The sequence below is a fragment of the Olea europaea genome, unplaced genomic scaffold (genome assembly GCF_002742605.1).
Source record: "Olea europaea var. sylvestris unplaced genomic scaffold, O_europaea_v1 scaffold2412, whole genome shotgun sequence".
NCBI classification, from domain to species: Eukaryota; Viridiplantae; Streptophyta; class Magnoliopsida; order Lamiales; family Oleaceae; genus Olea; species Olea europaea.
In genome coordinates this window covers 45,532-63,542 of record NW_019242290.1, presented here as the reverse complement: position 1 = coordinate 63,542, position 18,011 = coordinate 45,532, and the positions used below count along the sequence as shown (strand labels likewise).

The 18,011-nt window shown below is 37.4% G+C and overlaps 1 protein-coding gene across 1 annotated transcript; it reads right to left on the bottom strand.

The window, feature by feature from the left end:
* Positions 1-342: 342 nt before the first annotated feature.
* LOC111381973 (cysteine proteinase inhibitor 6-like) lies at positions 343-3,876 on the bottom strand. Its single transcript, XM_023005815.1, has 4 exons — positions 3,491-3,876; positions 2,468-2,687; positions 1,788-1,933; positions 343-727 (listed from the first exon to the last, which is right to left on the bottom strand). Exons 1-4 carry the CDS (start codon positions 3,728-3,730, stop codon positions 590-592), a joined length of 744 nt encoding a protein of 247 aa, XP_022861583.1. The 5' UTR covers positions 3,731-3,876; the 3' UTR covers positions 343-589.
* Positions 3,877-18,011: the final 14,135 nt, after the last annotated feature.

The window sequence follows — 18,011 nt, the reverse complement described above, 5'->3', positions numbered from 1 at the left end:
AATCCACCATTTTCTTTGCCCTTTCAGGTCCAAAGGACTAAAAACCAATCAAGTTGATCAAAAACCGTCACTTCGGAAGTGCAATATCGTGATTCCATCCCCTTTGTTATATAAATCACTGCCTTCAAATTTTGAGTGCAGCACAAACAGTTCAGCGAGCTTATTGAGATTTGAGGCGAGCCCTCTGTGCTATCATTGAGCTAGCAATTTGACAATTTCACCTTCGTGAGATGGTGTACGTGTTACAAGAAGATATATTTCATGACATCGATATTGAGATCGTTTATGAGATATTTTCAAATAATAAAAACCCATGTGAACCAGTGTCATGGATCAAAATAATATTTTTAAAATTTTTTATCCATATTTAATTCACACCCCAACACAAAACATTAAGTAAATGTCAAAATTAGGAAAACAGAACATAGTTCATCGCGACCAACATCTGAAGTTTACCAACATTAACACACAGTGAAACACTAGTAGCAACAGAAAAACGCCAGAGTAAGTCTGTTTTTACAAGCGTAGTAGTTCACTTTATTATAAAAAGTTTCATAGTCGGGATTTGGTATTGCTGTTAGTTTTATAGTTAAGAGTTATCAGACTCCATCTGATTCAAGTGGAAACCACCTTCATTATTCTTGTGCACCTCGACCTTGAATTTCTCTTCTTTTCCTCCTCGGTTGACCTTCAGAAGCATGTCGAACTTGGCAGACTCCTCAACAACCTATTCAAGAAGTTCAACATTATTAGGCATTCAGCTTGGTTGAACTTAATACCAACTTGGACATATTCTGGAATTAACTGATTCCGATTCTTGTATCAAAACATAGTGGAAGGATGGAAAGTTGAAAACATCTACACCCTCTAGAATTTAGAAACAGAATATGCATGTACTTTTCAAAGAAGAAGACGACTAGAACACAAAATTGCATGTTACGTCCCATACATCAGCCTAAAATATGAACTGAGGAAAAAAAAAATTTTCTTTAAGGTTGGGGTTTATGGGGAGATTGGAGAATGGCGAGCCCACAATTTGTGTGATACCATACTGCATCCTATGAAACAAGATGAGCCAAACAAACTACAAAATATTGAATTTTGGCAGGAGAGTAGGACACAAATGAAACACGTAGGAGAATATAATACAAAGGAACACCACGAAACATTCATAAAAGAAAAACTCAAAAGTCTTAAACCACTACAAGGATAGTATTGGTCCATGCTCTGACACGAAAGGTCTACATCAAAGCCCAATTTTATACATGGTAAAGAGACAACCACTTATTTGGAACGGACAATAGACCAATCGCAAAAGTAGAATTGAAACATCTCTAATACCAGTTGATGATCCACAACCATCTAATTATCCTTTCCTTTGTACAAAACACTTATCATACTCTTAACCCAGGGGACGTGTCCGACCGCTGGTAGACATTGAAGATATCATTGTTTCTTAGATCCATGATAAGAATAAAAAATAAAATAAAATCCCTAAGAGACACACCGGTACACGAACTTCCCTTGCAACAGTAATTTGTCAAGTCAAGAATTATAAATCTTGTGTTTATAAATGTTGATGATACCTCACAATGACCACTGAAAAGAAAAAAGAGAGGTCTCTAAAGCTCCCAAGAGTTAATCAGTTTACACTTCATGAAGAGAATTTTCCATATCAAAAGGAAAGTACTTAATGTGCTGAAAGTGGATTCACAGACCTTGTAAAATGATATCCAGGTCATCTCAACAGCCATATAACCACTATGTCAAGTGTGAAAGTCACGTACCTCAGCTTTTGCATGAACTATCTCTCTAAGTTCATAAGGAAATAAAGAGTTAGATCTCTCCTGGATTGTCTTAACTGCATGATGTGCAGCATCTTGAACAACAGGATCTTGCACTGGCACTGATCTCCATCCTGAGCATTGCGCATCTGGTTTTTACTCCAATCAGTCACAACAAAAGCATAATATAAGAAAAGCTGGTCCAGTATTGCCATTTGAAAAGTTATGCCATAGATAAAATGACAAATGTCATACTTAAATCAAAATACTCAGCTATTAAAAGGGTAAAAGGATGCCACATCAATAAGTAAATTATTTTTATACTCTAACAAAGTTGATGTTAAATCATTTATCCACACAGTTCATCCTCAAGCATGAGTGTCACTATAACCTCTCTGTGTCAATATGGACAGACAGCCAGATTTCGGTCAAGATTTGAGACAACTCAAGTTAAAACATTACCTGCAATGTACACAGCTTTTGCTGCAATGCCTCAAAGTATGACACAAACACCTAATACTTGTATGCTGTGAAAAGCTAATCGTTTAAACTGGTATACTCAAATTTCTACAGAGAAGATATCATGTATGGTTCATCTACAGGTATCATTATCAAACAACACAAATTTTGAGGAGGCAACAGATTCTATTGAGATAAAGTTCAACAAAGGGTTGGCTAACTACCTTTTTTAACACCCAGGTCAGATGAGGTAAAGGAAGGAACATCTCCGACATGCTTGAATTCTTGTAGCTCTTTAAAGTTCATCCATGGCTTTACCCAAACCTTCGCTTCATAAAGTTTCTTCTTTCCAGATTCAATGACCTCAAGTGTAAGATGATGCAAAGTGCCAGAAACCACTTGTTCTTGTGCCTTTACAACCCTCGCCAACTCAAGCAATGCATTCTGAAGGACATGGGCATTAATAACTTGTTAGAGACTGCAAAATGTTGTGGAGCCCAAAAACAGCAGATAGATTATTTGTTCTTTCCTCCTTTTTTTTTTTTTTTTTTTGGAATCAAATTAATACAGGTTAATTGTTTTACAACGAAAATATATATGATTCCCTCGGAGGAGATCCAAAATTGTTTCTTCGTTCTGTTGTATTCTCAAATGAGTGAATCGTGGAGTAACTTGACTTCCCAATTTAACTATTTAAGCCGAAACATTAATATAAAATAGAGAAAGTGTAAATAAGAACAGCACAACAATTAAGCATAAAATAAACCACGTACTAATTAAAGCAATGAAAGTCCTGTTTACGAGAAAAAAATGACTTTTGAATGCAATAAGCCAGTAATAGAATATAAGCCGATCATACGCCAATTGTGCACAATTATAGAGGATTACTGTATCTTTGGCAAATCTTAATCATTTTTGATCACTTGATATTAATTACTTAAAATGAAAACATTACTTATTTTGAAAATAAAAAATAAGAGTTTCTTTAAAAATAAGCACATTTATCATTTTCAAATTAGGTCAACAAGAAAATTATTTCTATTTTAAATTTCACACTAATTTACCGATGAGTATACTTGGTTAAATGTAAATTTTTAATATTAGCCAAACATGCACATAACATAGCATATTCATTAAAAAAAGAAAGAAAGAAGAGCATATTTATAGTATAACAAAAAAAGGAGAGAGAAAAACAAAGGAAGGAAAATAGGAAAGAAATAATTAAAAAGAATGGAAGAATGAAATACCTCTTTCTTGTTGTGCTCATCAACTGCAAATCGCGCAAGGGTATCGATCTCAAGGCTGTTCTGGGTGTTGGAATCGCGCAAGCCTCCTAGAGTTGCCATTTCGATGGTATTATCCTTCTCGTGTTCTTCGCCACAAAGCCCTAACTTGTGATCTGGATTAGAATGTGAAAACCAGTGGGTCGAAACTAACAGCAGAAGTACAAAAAGGAAGACGAAGCTTGTGTTTATACGTGCGCTCATCTCATTTGCATTTGCGATATGTGAGAAGCGGAGCTTTTGATGTTCTTTAAGATTGGGAGTTGCCGGTTGCTTTTATGCTTTGGCACTTTATGAATGTAGCGAACACGTGGCGCCTGCTGCCTTCGTGCCCACTTTGCTTTATCTATAAGCATTTAAAAGTCAAATCGGATAGATTCGTCTCCATTCGCACACCTCCCAGGCTCCCACACCCGTCTTCAGTGTATTTCCCTGTTTGATTCTAATTTTTCAATCAATAAATCAAATTTTTTTTTATCATTACTCAACATGGTCAATCATCATTTTTTACTTCTTCACTTACAGGTGTGATGTTTTCTAATAATTAAAAGGGTAATTATCACAAAATGTCCCTACTTTTAAGATTTATTGTGAAAAACGTCCTCACATTTCATTTTTTGACATTTTTGTTTTTAAACCTTTCTTTGCGAAAAAAGTCATTTTCACCATTTTTTAATGTAAAATGATCAAAATACCCTCTCATTTAAATAAACCCAAAAAAAGAAAAGAAATATAAAGAATAAAGTACAATCTTACTCCTAAATATTTTAAAAAGTGCAAATGAGTCCAAATAATTATTAAAAGGTCTAATAGAACAAAACGTCCATACGTTTCAAATTGATGAAAAATGACGTTTTTCACAATGAAATGAGAAAATAAGGATAAAAACGCAAAAAAAAATTCTAACATAGAGACGTTTTCTGCAAGAAGTGTCAAACGTAGGAATTTTTTGTTGTTAGTCCTTACTAAAATATAAAAAAAAAAAAAGAAAAAAGAAAAAACCTCTCTCTCTCTCTCTCTCTCTCTCTCTTTTTCTCCCAATGGGTCGGCCTTTTTAGAAGTCAACTCTAGCAAACCACCACCCAAATTGCTGGACCACCATATCACCGAAAAAGCCCTCACTTCCTTCTTCACATACCACCCAACATCCAACTTTGAACCATTTATGCCAATAAATTTGTTTGGAATTGCAAGCCAAAATACCCAACTCGCGAATGCCAATGCTGGCGACATCACCTGTTCCGGAGAGACTCATGTCATTTCCAACACACTAATCAACTATACTAACTAGGGCGCCTATCTTCATTGTCTTAAAATAGCAACAGATGGTCCAGTGGTACGAAGGTTCGACGATTTAGGCAATAGGTGGTCAAAGTTTTTTCACTGCTAACGTGACAATCCCATTTGGAGAAAAAGAGGAAGGAGAGAGAGAGAGGATGTATGTGTGTTTTTTTTTAATATTTTAATAAGACCTAATAGCAAAAAAGATCTCTACGTTTGACACTTCTTGTAGAAAACATCCCTACGCTTCAATTTTTTTGACATTGTCAGTCCTATTTTCACGTTTCATTGTGGAAAACATCAATTTTCACCAATTTGAAACGTATGAACATTTTTCACAATATAGGTCAACTGTAGGTACGTTTTGTGCAATTAGGCCTTTTAATAATTATTTGGATTTACTTGCACTTTTAAAAATATTTAGGAGTAGGATTGTAATTTATTTTTTATATTTCTTTTCTCTTTTTTGGTTTTATTTAAATAGGATGGTAATTTGGTCATTTTATATTAAAAATGATGAAAATGACGTTTTCCGCAATTAAAGGTTTAAGGGCAAAAATGTCAAAAAATGAAAAGTGTAAACGTTTTCCACAATAAACCCTAAAGATAGGGACGTTTTGTGCTAATAACCCTAATCAAAAAATTGATTCTAACAATCAGCCCCCGTTTGAGCCACATTATTGTAAAAATGAGAATGAAAAATATAGTCGTTAATGTGATAGATAACGGTCATATTTTTCATTTTAATGAGAATTTAATGGGACTCAAACAGGGCTCAACACGGATCAAACCCTAAAACTATTAGAAGTTTTCTTTTAATTCTCAAAAAAGGATTACACTCCTAGTCGAAGACTCGAATCGAGTCCATTGATTGGATGGGGACGTTCTTGATTCCAACAATGACTCATAAGTTATTGAATCAATGATCGTATGTAATGTAGTTCAATTCTTAAGCATAAAGCAACACAAATCAGACTTACTAGAAAAAAGTTTTATAATATCAAAAATTACTAAGCCCCCTGTTTGTTTACCATTTTTAGAAGAAAAATAGCTGTTATTGGGCCCCACCCGACATGACAAGTTTGACTTGCTTTTCACAATTTGTGTGGATAGATGAGCCCAATGGTTGAAAATTTCATTCTTATTTTTGGAAAAATGCCCTTCAAACAGACACTAAAGCAAATGGTGAGTAATGTATAGCTAGTCTTCAAGTCTCAAATGAGCTAAAAAGCGTCACATGCAAGTCTCCACAGTCGCAATGCGCAAACCTCTTTCCTTCACGGGTACCAAACCCGCTTGAAGAGCCAAAATTCAGCATATGCTAGGGAATAACATGTCATAATTCTGCTAGCAAGCCATAAGTATCCCCTCTTGGTCCCCAATCACAACCCCAATTCCAATAAATTGTTTTATGTATTTCACATTTTTACTATAGTCATCGCGATAATGAAATATTATAAACACTATCGAATACACAGTTCTTTGAATTTCAATTTTATTGGTCACGCAAGTTATGAATTTGATATAATTTGTGAAAGAGACGTACAAGGAAACATAAGTCACATTTGATATAATTTTTTAGGACAAACATGTGCCAAAGTTAACCTGTTTTGTATGTAATCATCACGACTTGCAAAGATGTCAATGCTACTTGGGGATATATACAACGAAAGTCATGAATATAATTATACAATAGACGTAGTCAAATACGTAGAATATTACACATAAATTTTACACAAATAGAAAATTACACGACAAATGTCACAAACCTTAGTATTTACATCCATTGGGCACGTGGGATAGTTTTATTAGACGTCTCAACTTACGCCACATCATTATCTACTGTTCACATTACTAATCAAAATAAAAGAAGCGAGATAAATGGATGATTACGGAGTAAATAACCACTTCGCTAAAAATTTAGAGTGGAATGTGATGAGAGAGAAAATATATCTATATACAGTTATATAACGTTTTGTCCACATCTATCCACCAATTTAAGCCACGTTTAGTATATGATCTAAATTTTAGACTCTATTTGATAGTAATTATCGAGGAAAAATGATTTTTTGTATAGTGGTTTTTTAGGAACAAGCGATTAAAAAAGTAGGAAAACGTTTTGAGTTTATATATAAAATATTTTATCGTGTGAATGTGTCGTTGAACATTAGCATGAAAATCGAAAAGTTTTATTTTAGAGGGAGGCAAACAGGGGCTTAATTATTATCATCATTTTTTAGATAAATTGTGAACTATGGCCTAATTTTTGTAAACTTTATCAAATTTTGATATTTGTCACATGTAAACGATATTGCACGAAACGAGAAATCTAAAACATAAATTTTAGAAACACAAATCTTATATCGACTAAAGAATGAAATATAAAATCAAGAAATCTTATTAAGCCCCCATTTAGTCCCCATTCTCCTTCTCATTCTTTTTCTCTCTCTTATTTTCAATTATACAATTTTCAATAAAATAATATCACACATAAATTAAAAACTTTTCATTCTTTTTCAATCATATATTTTTCAAAAAAAAAAAGTTGCTAGGCATACAGAAGGGTAATGACAGAAGTATTCCAAATGAGCTAGCAATTGTTGGGGGGGAAAAAAGCAAAAAACATTAAAGCAAAAAGAAAACAAACCCATACGGTCAACCCACAAAGCCACCGTCCAAATCAATTATAATAAAAAAAAAACCTCAACCCAAAACCTCTCCCAATTTCAAAGCTACAAAACTCTCACAAAGGGTCTCGTCGCCGAACCTTAATTGCGACCGACTTCTTCTCCGTTCTCTTCACCATCTCCGGCCGTAGCCTATGCATTCAAGAACAAAGAAGCCAATATCTTTTCCATGGTAATTTTACCGATTTCATAGCGTTTTGACAAAGTGAGATTTGTGGGTGTGTCAGCATATTTTTTACGGGTTTTTCGATAGTCACCGTACGACCTCTAGAAGGTAAGATTTGTAGGTTTTTGAACAAATTAGGAGTTCGTGTTTTGTTGAAGACATGGGATATGCATGAGATTGTTGAGAAGTAGTGAAATTGGTGTAGTTTGTATTTTGGTAAAAGTATAATGTGTTGTCTCTATTTCATAAAATTGAGCAGAAACAAGAGGTGGTTTGATTACGTTTGTTTGCACCCAAATTGACGAATCTGGCCTCCAAATGCTTCCTTTAAATGTGATGAAACTAGTAAAATTCAAATGCTTCCTGTAGAATTCTAAATTAGTCGAAGGTTTAGATGTTCTAGTCTTCTAGATAATTCGGCTGGTTCTTCTCAGAAGTTGCGTATGATGGCTTACTTTCTGAAATGAGACGATTGTCTTCATATTCGTGTGTGTGTGTGTGTGTGATGTATATGTTTTTCTTGGTCCACATAAAGGGATTCAAATATCAAGCTTTGGGTTAGCATAATAGGTTGATTTCCCATTCCCATTTCATCCCATCTTGTGGGATTGCCAATTTGTGTCACAATGGAATACTATTATGTAGTTGTATTTGCTTGGTTTGGAGTGCAGGTATCTGCAGGCAGTTAAAGGCCTGGGATTTGGAAGGTGATTGGGTGTCCACATTTGAAGCCCTGATTGACATCTAAACAAATGTAATGTGGTGATAACTTGCATTTTTGGAATGTTTATGCTATATTGTACAAAAATTGTTGTATGTTATTATTTGAAATTTGTAAACGTATCTCTTCGTTCTTGTTGGTATAGAATTGAGATGAACAAAACCAGTGATACTTTGAAACATTTGGTAGCTATATGAACACTAGCTTGAATGCATGTGGTTGTTTCCCATGTAGGGATGAGAGGGAGGAATTACGGCGTTTGTCACAGCTGTAGAAGTACATATCAATTCTTCGAAGAATGCCACAAAAAACAACATTGTCCATGGTGTGTAGATGGAATCCAAAAATGTTTTGAGGTTGAAAAGGAGGGAAATAACAAAGGTCGACTATTCAAAACTTGCAGTAATGACTGCAGATTTTTTAACTGGGTAAAAGAAGAAGCAAACGGCAAGTCGAGTTCCATTAATGAAGCAATAAATCCTATTGTGAACGAGGAAGTCAATGAGGTGCAAAGCATGTTCGAAAGTCTAGCTTGAATAGTCAAGAAACAAAATCTCGAGATTTCGTTGAATGTGACATTCCGCAAGGGCAAAGAGCCGTCCGAAGATAATGGAAAAGAAAAAGGGTCGGCATAATGCGTGGTTATATTCGATGTAAAAGCGGTTGGAGTTATATTGTTAGAAATGATTCTTGTAACTCATCAAACTTGATGTACAACTTATTGGGCGCATATTTATTCGAAAGCATTTTCTGGCAAATAGGAAGAATTGAAGAAGTTGTAATGCATTTCTATTTTGCAGTGGTCTCTTTTAACCTGGATGTAGAATTTTGAGATGTAACATAATCAAGAAAGGTGTGCATTAGATGTTTGTCCTAGTGCACTTATTTTATTGTGTAAAGCAAATCTAGAACAGTAAGAAAACCTGCTTCCAAATTCTAAAGCCTCTCAGAAAACACAAAAAGTGACATATATATTATAGTGAAGACAATAACAACAAGATCATAACAAGGCTACAAGGCTAGTTAAAATCTACTTCCAAGATAAAACAAGGCTACCGGGCTAGCTAAAACAAGGCTAGACCAAAATCTGCTTCCAAGATCATAACAAAAATTGACATATACATTACAGTGCAGACTTTGCAAAATTGATCACAGTCTATGGAGTCATAATCTATCTTCACTAAATCATACCAGAATGGTCCCAGAAATAGTAAAAGAATTCCTTACTTGAGGACAAATAACAAAAATCCCAACATGCTTCTTCCGTACTTCATATGCCTGGCCCACCTTGGGCCTTCTACAGGGAAATTGATCCGAACAAAATCTCAATTTTTAATGCGCAGAATTTTGACAGATCAAATAATAATGAATTTGAAATTAGAGGCAAAACTTATAAGAGAAAACCAATGCTTTAATTTATTAGCAATGCTGAATATACAGAAATTGTTCTTTCTACAATTCTCTCTCTGCCTTTCTTAGTCCTTTGTAGGACCTATATATAGCCCATCAAAACGGGATCTTCCAGCAGGTAGTGCCTTCTTCTCAGGAACCATTATTTTTTTCCATGATCTCCACAATCTCCTCAACTGTGGGCAGCTCCTAAATAATAGGAGTAGTTGACATGTTCTCCACCTTCAAACGTTGTGGGCTGATATTGGGCTTCAGCTGTGCGACTTTGATCATTTCAGCCATACCCAGCAGTATAGATCGTCCCAGATCACGGCTTCCCTATTCAGCAGGAACTAGCACCTGCTGGTTCAAAGAGAATAAATGAGGGAACTGTATCTATCCAGACTCCTTGGAAAACCATTTTTCTTGTCTGGGAAACTGACCCCGATGTCCAATTCGAAAAGACTGAATTACTCCCCGCCTTGTAGTATTAGTCTTGCTTTCTACAGTGGAATCTTCCACCAGTGGTACCTCCCTGGCAACTACTAACTCCTCAACTGTAGGTAAGACTTCCTGTGGGTCATCATCAAGTAAAGAGGGCTCAAAAAGCTTTAGCTTATCAACGTTAACCACAGAATACATCTCCATATAAACGGGTAGCTCTAACTGACAAGCATTATCCCCAATTTGACGAAGAACTTTAAATAGCCCATATCGAATTGGCTTCAATTTCTTTCCTTCTCCACGTAAACGCTCCTTTCCCAAGTGTAACCAAACAAGATCTCCTTCTTGGAAATTTCCTTTTACACGATGCTTATCATGGCGCATCTTGTATTTTTGCTAGGCCCGATTCAGCTGCTGCTCCACCTCCTGATGAACCTTTCGAATACGTTCTATAAATTTATATGCCCTGCATTCATCATTCTGACCTTGAGTTGAGGATTCTGTTGATTCAATAGCAAACTCCATGTCAAAAGGACTCTATGGCAGAAAACCCAAGCATACTTCGAATGGTGACTTGTTAGTGGAGCCATGTATCACATGATTGATAGCAAATTGCAGAAATGGCACACTTTCATCCCAAGTCTTTGGACGTTTTGCATTGTAACCTCGCAGCATATGGATGACCGTCCGATTGACAACCTCTGTTTGCCCATCGGTTTGAGGGTGAAAGGCTGTGCTCCGCTTTAACTTGGTGTCCATCTTCTCCCACAATGCACACCAAAATTTACTCAAAAAGCGGCTATCTCGATCAGAAACAATTGAATTGGGAGCCCAAATAATTTCCACACATTTTCGAAAAAGAGTCTTGCAGCTTCTTCTCCGGTTATGGTTTTCTTGCAGGGCATGAGTACCACCATCTTGCTAAACCTGTCAACCACTACAAACTACCTCTCCGGGTGCTTGGCAAACCTCCTAAGAAATCCATAGATATGCTCTGCCAAGGTCTGGCTGGTACTGGAAGTGGGATATAAAGCCCAACTTTTCGGTTTGATGGCTTGGAGGTGCTGCACAACATGCAACCTCTTATAAAGCGCGCCACATCATGCTGCATCTTTGGCCAGAACACATAACGAAGCAAATTTTGCAATGTTTTTGTCACCCCAAAGTGTCCAGCAATTTTGGAGGTGTGTGCTTCACGGATGTATTGGATCCTCCCTGCTGCTCGGGAGATACAAAGGAGTACCCCTTGTATGGTAGACCACCTCGTAGCACAAAATCAGTGGCCTTCCCAGCCTGTACATTTACCATGTGGGTTTGAAAATCTGGGTCATCTTTATACCAGTCATAATATTCATCATGAAGAATCGGCTAAACCAGCATAAAGATAGATAAACACAATGTTGCCACCGGTGGGCGAGAGAGCATATCTGCCAATTTATTCTGGATGCCCTTTTTGTACTTGATCACCAAGTTAAATTGTTGAAGATAGGTCATCCACTTCATATGCCTTGCCTGCTGTAACTTGGATTGTGTTTGCAAGTACTGGAGAGGCCGATGGTCAGTATGCACTATAGTCTCATTCCCAAGCAGGTAAGGCCTCCAATGTTTCACTGCTTGATGCAAGGCAAACATTTCTTTGTCATAAGTAGAGTAGTTTTGGGCTACTCCTTGAAATAGTTCTGAATGGTAAGCCACCGGATTCCCTTCCTGCAGTAGAACCGCTCCCATGGTAAAACCTGATGCATCTGCCTCTAATTCAAAAGCTTTTTGTAGGTTGGGTAATGCAAGCACTGGCGCCTCGCTAATCTTCTTCTTTAAAAGAATGAACGCATCCTCGTGTTCTTGGTCCCACACAAATTGCTTCCCTGCCTTGGCGGGGTCAACTCGTAACTCTCCATTTCCCACAATGAAGCTGAGGTATATCAAGGATTGCTGTCCAAACTCGCATTTCTTGCGATTAAGCTGCAAATGATGAAGTGCCAGTGTTTCAAAAACTTGTCGCACATGTTGTACATGTTTCTCCCAACTACGACTGAAGATAAGGATGTCATCTAAGTAGACAACAACAAAATCATCGGTGAAGGGCCTGAGCACATCATTCATCAGTCGCATGAAGGTGGAAGGTGCATTGCACAATCCAAATGACATCACCAGTCATTCAAACAATCCATGTCGAGTCTTGAAAGCTGTCTTCCATGTGTCATCTTCCCTAATTCGGACTTGGTGATGTCCGGACTTTAGATCCAGCTTGGTGAATACAGTCACATGCTTTAATTGATCAAGTAAGTCATCAATTCGAGGAAGAGGATACCTGTTTTTAATGGTGATTTTATTGAGTGCCCTATAGTCGATGCACATCCGCCATCCTCCATCTTTCTTTGGCACCAAAACAATTGGAGAACCGCATGGCGAGCTGCTGGGTTTTAACATGCCCTTTTCCAGTAATTCTCCAACTTGCCTCTTGATTTCTTCATTCTCCATTACTGAGTTTCGGTACATGGCTAGGTTGGGCAATGTCGAATCTGCAACTAATTGAATTTCATGTTCCACTGCCCTTCGAGGAGGTAAACTCTGGACTTCGGAAAATAGCCCAGGGAATTCCTCAAGCAGAGCCTGTAAGCTACCATTTTTGTCCAGGACAGAGGAAACTAATGGAGAAACTGTGGCTTCAGGCTCTTGTTGTCTCACCATCAACAAAACAAATTTTTGACAGGCATTTACCATTCTTCGATCTTGACATGTTGTGACCAAATCAACTTTTGGAGAGGCTTGATCTTTTCTAACCACATATTTTTTTTCATCTTTCACGAATTCGTACTTCTGGGCTCGTCGATAGTACACGGCATCTCTTTCCCATAGGTAGGGACTTCCAAAGATTACCTGACAAATATCAAGGGGAACTACCTCGCAGGTTACTTCATCAATATATTGACTAGTGATGGCAAACCGAAACTTACACTGTTGATCAATCTTTAGCTCTATATCCTTTTGAATCCACCCTAAAGGATATGGTTTAGGATGCGGAGTTGTTTCAAGTCCAAGCTTTTGTACCAAGCTTGTTGAAATCAAGTTTTTTTGACTTCCCGTATCTACGATGGCTCCAATGACATCTTGCTTCACCTGAATTCGTACCGAGAACAATTCTTCTTTTTCAGCAGTCAAGGAATGGGAGTTGGAAGCTGTCTCCTTCGGCATTGCCATCAAAGACAGAGTCCTATCCACCTCTTCAACCTGTCCCAACTCTATCTTATCATTTACTGAGGTGGAGGTCATGGTTCGCCTTCCCTTTTCTTCCTTATTCCATTTTGCAGGGAACAACTCAGGGTGTAATTTCTAGCATTTTCCTTTGTCATGACCTGTAATTTTACAATGGTCACAATATTTATCAGATTTTGTCGAGTTAGATGAGTTACCCTGATTTAATTTCTTTGGAGGACGGCTTCCATTCTTTTTCTTCTCGTTTCCCAGAGTTCTTGATGGTCCAGTTTTGTTTTTCTGTTCAATCGCCAAGGCTATGTCGCTGGCATGAGATATATTCATTGGTTGGTAGAGCCGCATCTCCCCTTGAATTTGCCGATGTAGCCCAGCCACAAATTTGGTAAAAATGTCTTCATCCCTGAGCGAGATACCCAGAGCTATTGCCAGCCGTCGAAATTCAGTGGTGTATTCTTGGACTGTTTGTTCATGACGTTGCCTGAGATTGTGCCATCGAGTCCATCTATCTTGCGAGTAACCCATTGGGTAGAATTCTTGTCGAAGAAGTCGGGTGAACTCCTTCCAGGTAACTTCTTGTTCTGCCTCAGACTTGAGGTATGCATTCCACCATGTCAATGCATGATTGGTCAGCTTCAGTCGAGCAAATGCAACCTTTTCTTTACTAATGAACCCATAAAGGGTAAAATAAGTCTCCAGCTGGTCAATCCAAGAATCCAGTTTCCCTGCATCCACTGCACCATCGAATGTAGGAATCTCCACTCTTGCTTCTACTTTGAAGGGTCGTATAGTTTTTTCAGGAAAAGGGAATGTACTGGCATCAACTTCTTCGCCATCCTCATCTTCCTTCAGGTCTTTTGGCCTAGCTATTTTATCGGCCTCCCTTGTGACTGGAGCCCGTGGTGGAGTGGATTCGTGACCATCTATTTGCTCTCCCCTGGCTGATGAAGATGGTTGTGCCTGAATCCATGAAAGAACCGCACCAAGCTGCTCTGTTAACCTGTCTACTTTAGGAGCCAAGTTGGTTTCCTTCCCAGGTATTTCCTCTTCTCCTATCATTGCAGCTTTCCCTGTTGGTTTTCGGTGTATTTTAAGGATGGATAGAGACTCTCCTGTTTCTTGGTAACCTGACTTGGTCAGTACCATTCACGTTGATTAAGTGCAGCGTTTTTAACGCAACCGCTCTGATACCAAACTTGATCCGAACAAAATCTCAATTTTTAATGCACAGAACTTTGACAGATCAAATAATAATGAATTTGAAATTAGAGGCAAAACTTATAAGAGAAAACCAATGCTTTAATTTATTAGCAATGCTGAATATACAGAAATTGTTCTTTCTACAATTCTCTCTCTGCCTTTCTCAGTCCTTTGTAGGACCTATATATAGCCCATCAAAACGGGATCTTCCAGCAGGTAGTGCCTTCTTCTTAGGAACCATTATTTTTTTCCATGATCTCCACAATCTCCTCAACTGTGGGCAGCTTCTAAATAATAGGAGTAGTTGACATGTTCTCCACCTTCAAGCGTAGTGGGTTGATACTGGGCTTCAGCTGTGGGACTTTGATCATTTCAGCCATACCCAGCAGTATAGATCGTCCTAGATCAGAAATGTGGATGGTTGTATGGAATCAAACAACCTATCGAAAAGACGAACATAATTACATGCATATAATGTATAGTCGAAAAAAATTCAAAGATTTAAATGTGTGTAACCTTGATCACCGAATATGACATTTGTTAGTGTTGGGGGGCCAAACTTGAGGCTGGCAGATGTTGCGGGAAGGTAGGACTTTCTGCTTCACCCTACATCGTAATGACAATGTATTTTAAGTTTCGAAGAAATCAATATAATACACTAAGTATACTAACCAACAATAGTTGCGAATACGAAAATGGTGTCTACATAGAATATTGTTGAGACGCTGGGACGACAGGTGCAAATAGTATATTACTGTGCCCGGACGTCGGTCTCTTTCCTCTAATCGAAGTCGAAGTAGCATTCACATACAACATGTTATATACTAATTGTAATGGAATACTGTTTAAGTTGACAAAAATTGTGACAATGATACCTTTGCGTTCTTCGAAGAGAACTTTAAGGGGCCTTTTTTCCGAAAGTTCTTAGGCGTGCCCTTTATTTTTGTTGATATAGGATCTTGGATACTCCCACTGGCATTGTTTTGAGATTGATTACACTGCAAGGCAAACTGAATAGTGTGATGTGAAACGTGATTACTTCCGGTGCCTAACTTTATTGCAATAAACTCTTGCTTTTGATTAGTTATCCACTCCTTGATCGCGTAGCAGTGCACTTCGTCGTCAGCCGCAAGGTTTGCAACCTCGGCAAAACTCTAACAAATGTCGTTGTATCTCAATTGTTCAGGTGTACTAACCAACCCGGCATAGTTAATTGCAACCCTGGTGTGTGCTCTACAAACATCTCTCCTCCATCTTCGTAGTATATACCTATCCGACAGAGACATGACGTCATTACGGATCAGGACTACGATAGCGTGAAGACACAAAATTCCCCGAAACTCAAATAAATGGCAACTACAAACAATTTTGCAATTATCTTTCTAAAATGAGACGAAACACCTTTTTATCTTCTATCTATCATCATCAAGCATGACGACCTCTCGTATTTCATAGGTGGTGCATGAAGGTCCCTCCGTACTAGATATGATGTCGCAATAAACCTCCCTATAAGCTCAACTTGAACTTCCTTGGACTTTGCAATGGTGTAACATTTCTGATAGTGCTTATCCATTTCGAACATAGTTGTACACGGTACCATTTGGGAGTATGACTAGAAGTCAGCCTGAAACTCCTTTTCAACCTTATTTCTTAGTGCCCGTTCATACTGTTCAACAAATTGCTTCAACGATGTATTTGAATGAACGTACCCATCAAAGAATGCATTCATACTCCCAAAATGTAGTTTTCAAATAGTAAGGAACCCAACGACCTCTATTATCAAACAGGCCTGACAGCCACTCATTACCGTGCAACCCATATGTGTTAATCATCGCCGTCCATCCATCTTCAAATTCTTTCACAAACTGCGAATCATACACCAATGCATGTACAGTCGAAAAAATGGAAGCCTTATCAACATGGTATCCAAACTTTTCGAGCAACTTCTTCATAGTATACCACAAATACCATCTATGCTTCGTATTAGGAAAAACAATTTGAACTCCATTTTCCATAGCCCTATCTTGATAGTAATGATTCCACGGGGAGCTTTTGAATGCATACACTAAAGCCATGTCCTAAATAGCCACACAAAAGTATCTGTATCTTCGTTTGACAACAAACCACGATCAAGCAATGTTGATTGTCCATGATGGTTAACGCCAACAAAAGGAGCGAAATGCATGTCATACTTATTGGTTAGATAAGTGGTATCGAATGTGACAACGTCGTCAAACACCTTATACGCTTACCTAGACCTATTATCTTCCCAAAATACATTTTTCAATCTGGAATCATCATCTAAGTCCATACTAAAGTAGAATCCTGAGCACTGGGCTTGCATAATCAAAAAGTATAACTATATCGCTGCGGCATCTCTTTTGCCAAGTCCTAGTCATCTCACTTGTTCAATATAATTCCAACAATCATTTTCCACATGCCACGCGATTTATGCAACGTGATTTTTAAACCGCAAGTGTACGGTGTCAAATTTTGTAATATAGTAAAGAAGTTAGGATGTCGAATCCACAAGGATTGATATTCGAATAAATTGAGTACTATAATTATTTTAGCCCTCACTTTATTTAGACAATCAAATGTTGAAACGATGTTTTATGCTAAATTAAAATAAATGGGATGAACGACGCAAGTAAACGAGGATAAATTATAGAATTTCTTATCAAATTATGAATGCCTTTGGAATGATTTCACCGTACCTTCGACAATGTTTTTCAACCGTATAACTGTTTCCATCGATCTTTTCAAAATTTATAGGCAAGAATGCTAAAGTGATTCTATTTCCCTCTCTCGAGCGCCAAATAAAATCTATTTCCATATTTTAATTTCAATATCTCTATTCCGAATTAAAGATATAAAAATTATCAAGCACGTGGTTCTTAATTAAAACAAGCCTCAAAGATTCGCACATTCTCTCGAAACCTACGAAATCTAGGTTATGTTGTCTTAGATCACTGCCACGCGTTTTATATAACGTGATTTTTACCGCAAGCGCACGGTGTCAAGTTTTGTAGTATATTAAAGAATTGAAAAGTGTCGAACCCACAGGGATTGATATTCGACTTCCACTGAGTACTATAATTGTGTCCGCGTTTACTTTATCTTGACAATCGAGTGTTAAATTAATATTTGAATACTAAATTAACGTCAATGAATTAAATAGTGCAATAAAAGTGAGGCAATTTCTAAAGATTAAATCAATTTTACGTAATGTCTAGGGAATGATTTCACCATATTCTCGACATAATTCTCAATCCCCATAGGTATTTCTATCAAATATTTCTCAAATTCATAGGCAAGAATCCTAAATTAATTCTATTTCCCCCTCTCGAGCGTCAAATAGAACATGTCTCTATATTTTAACCC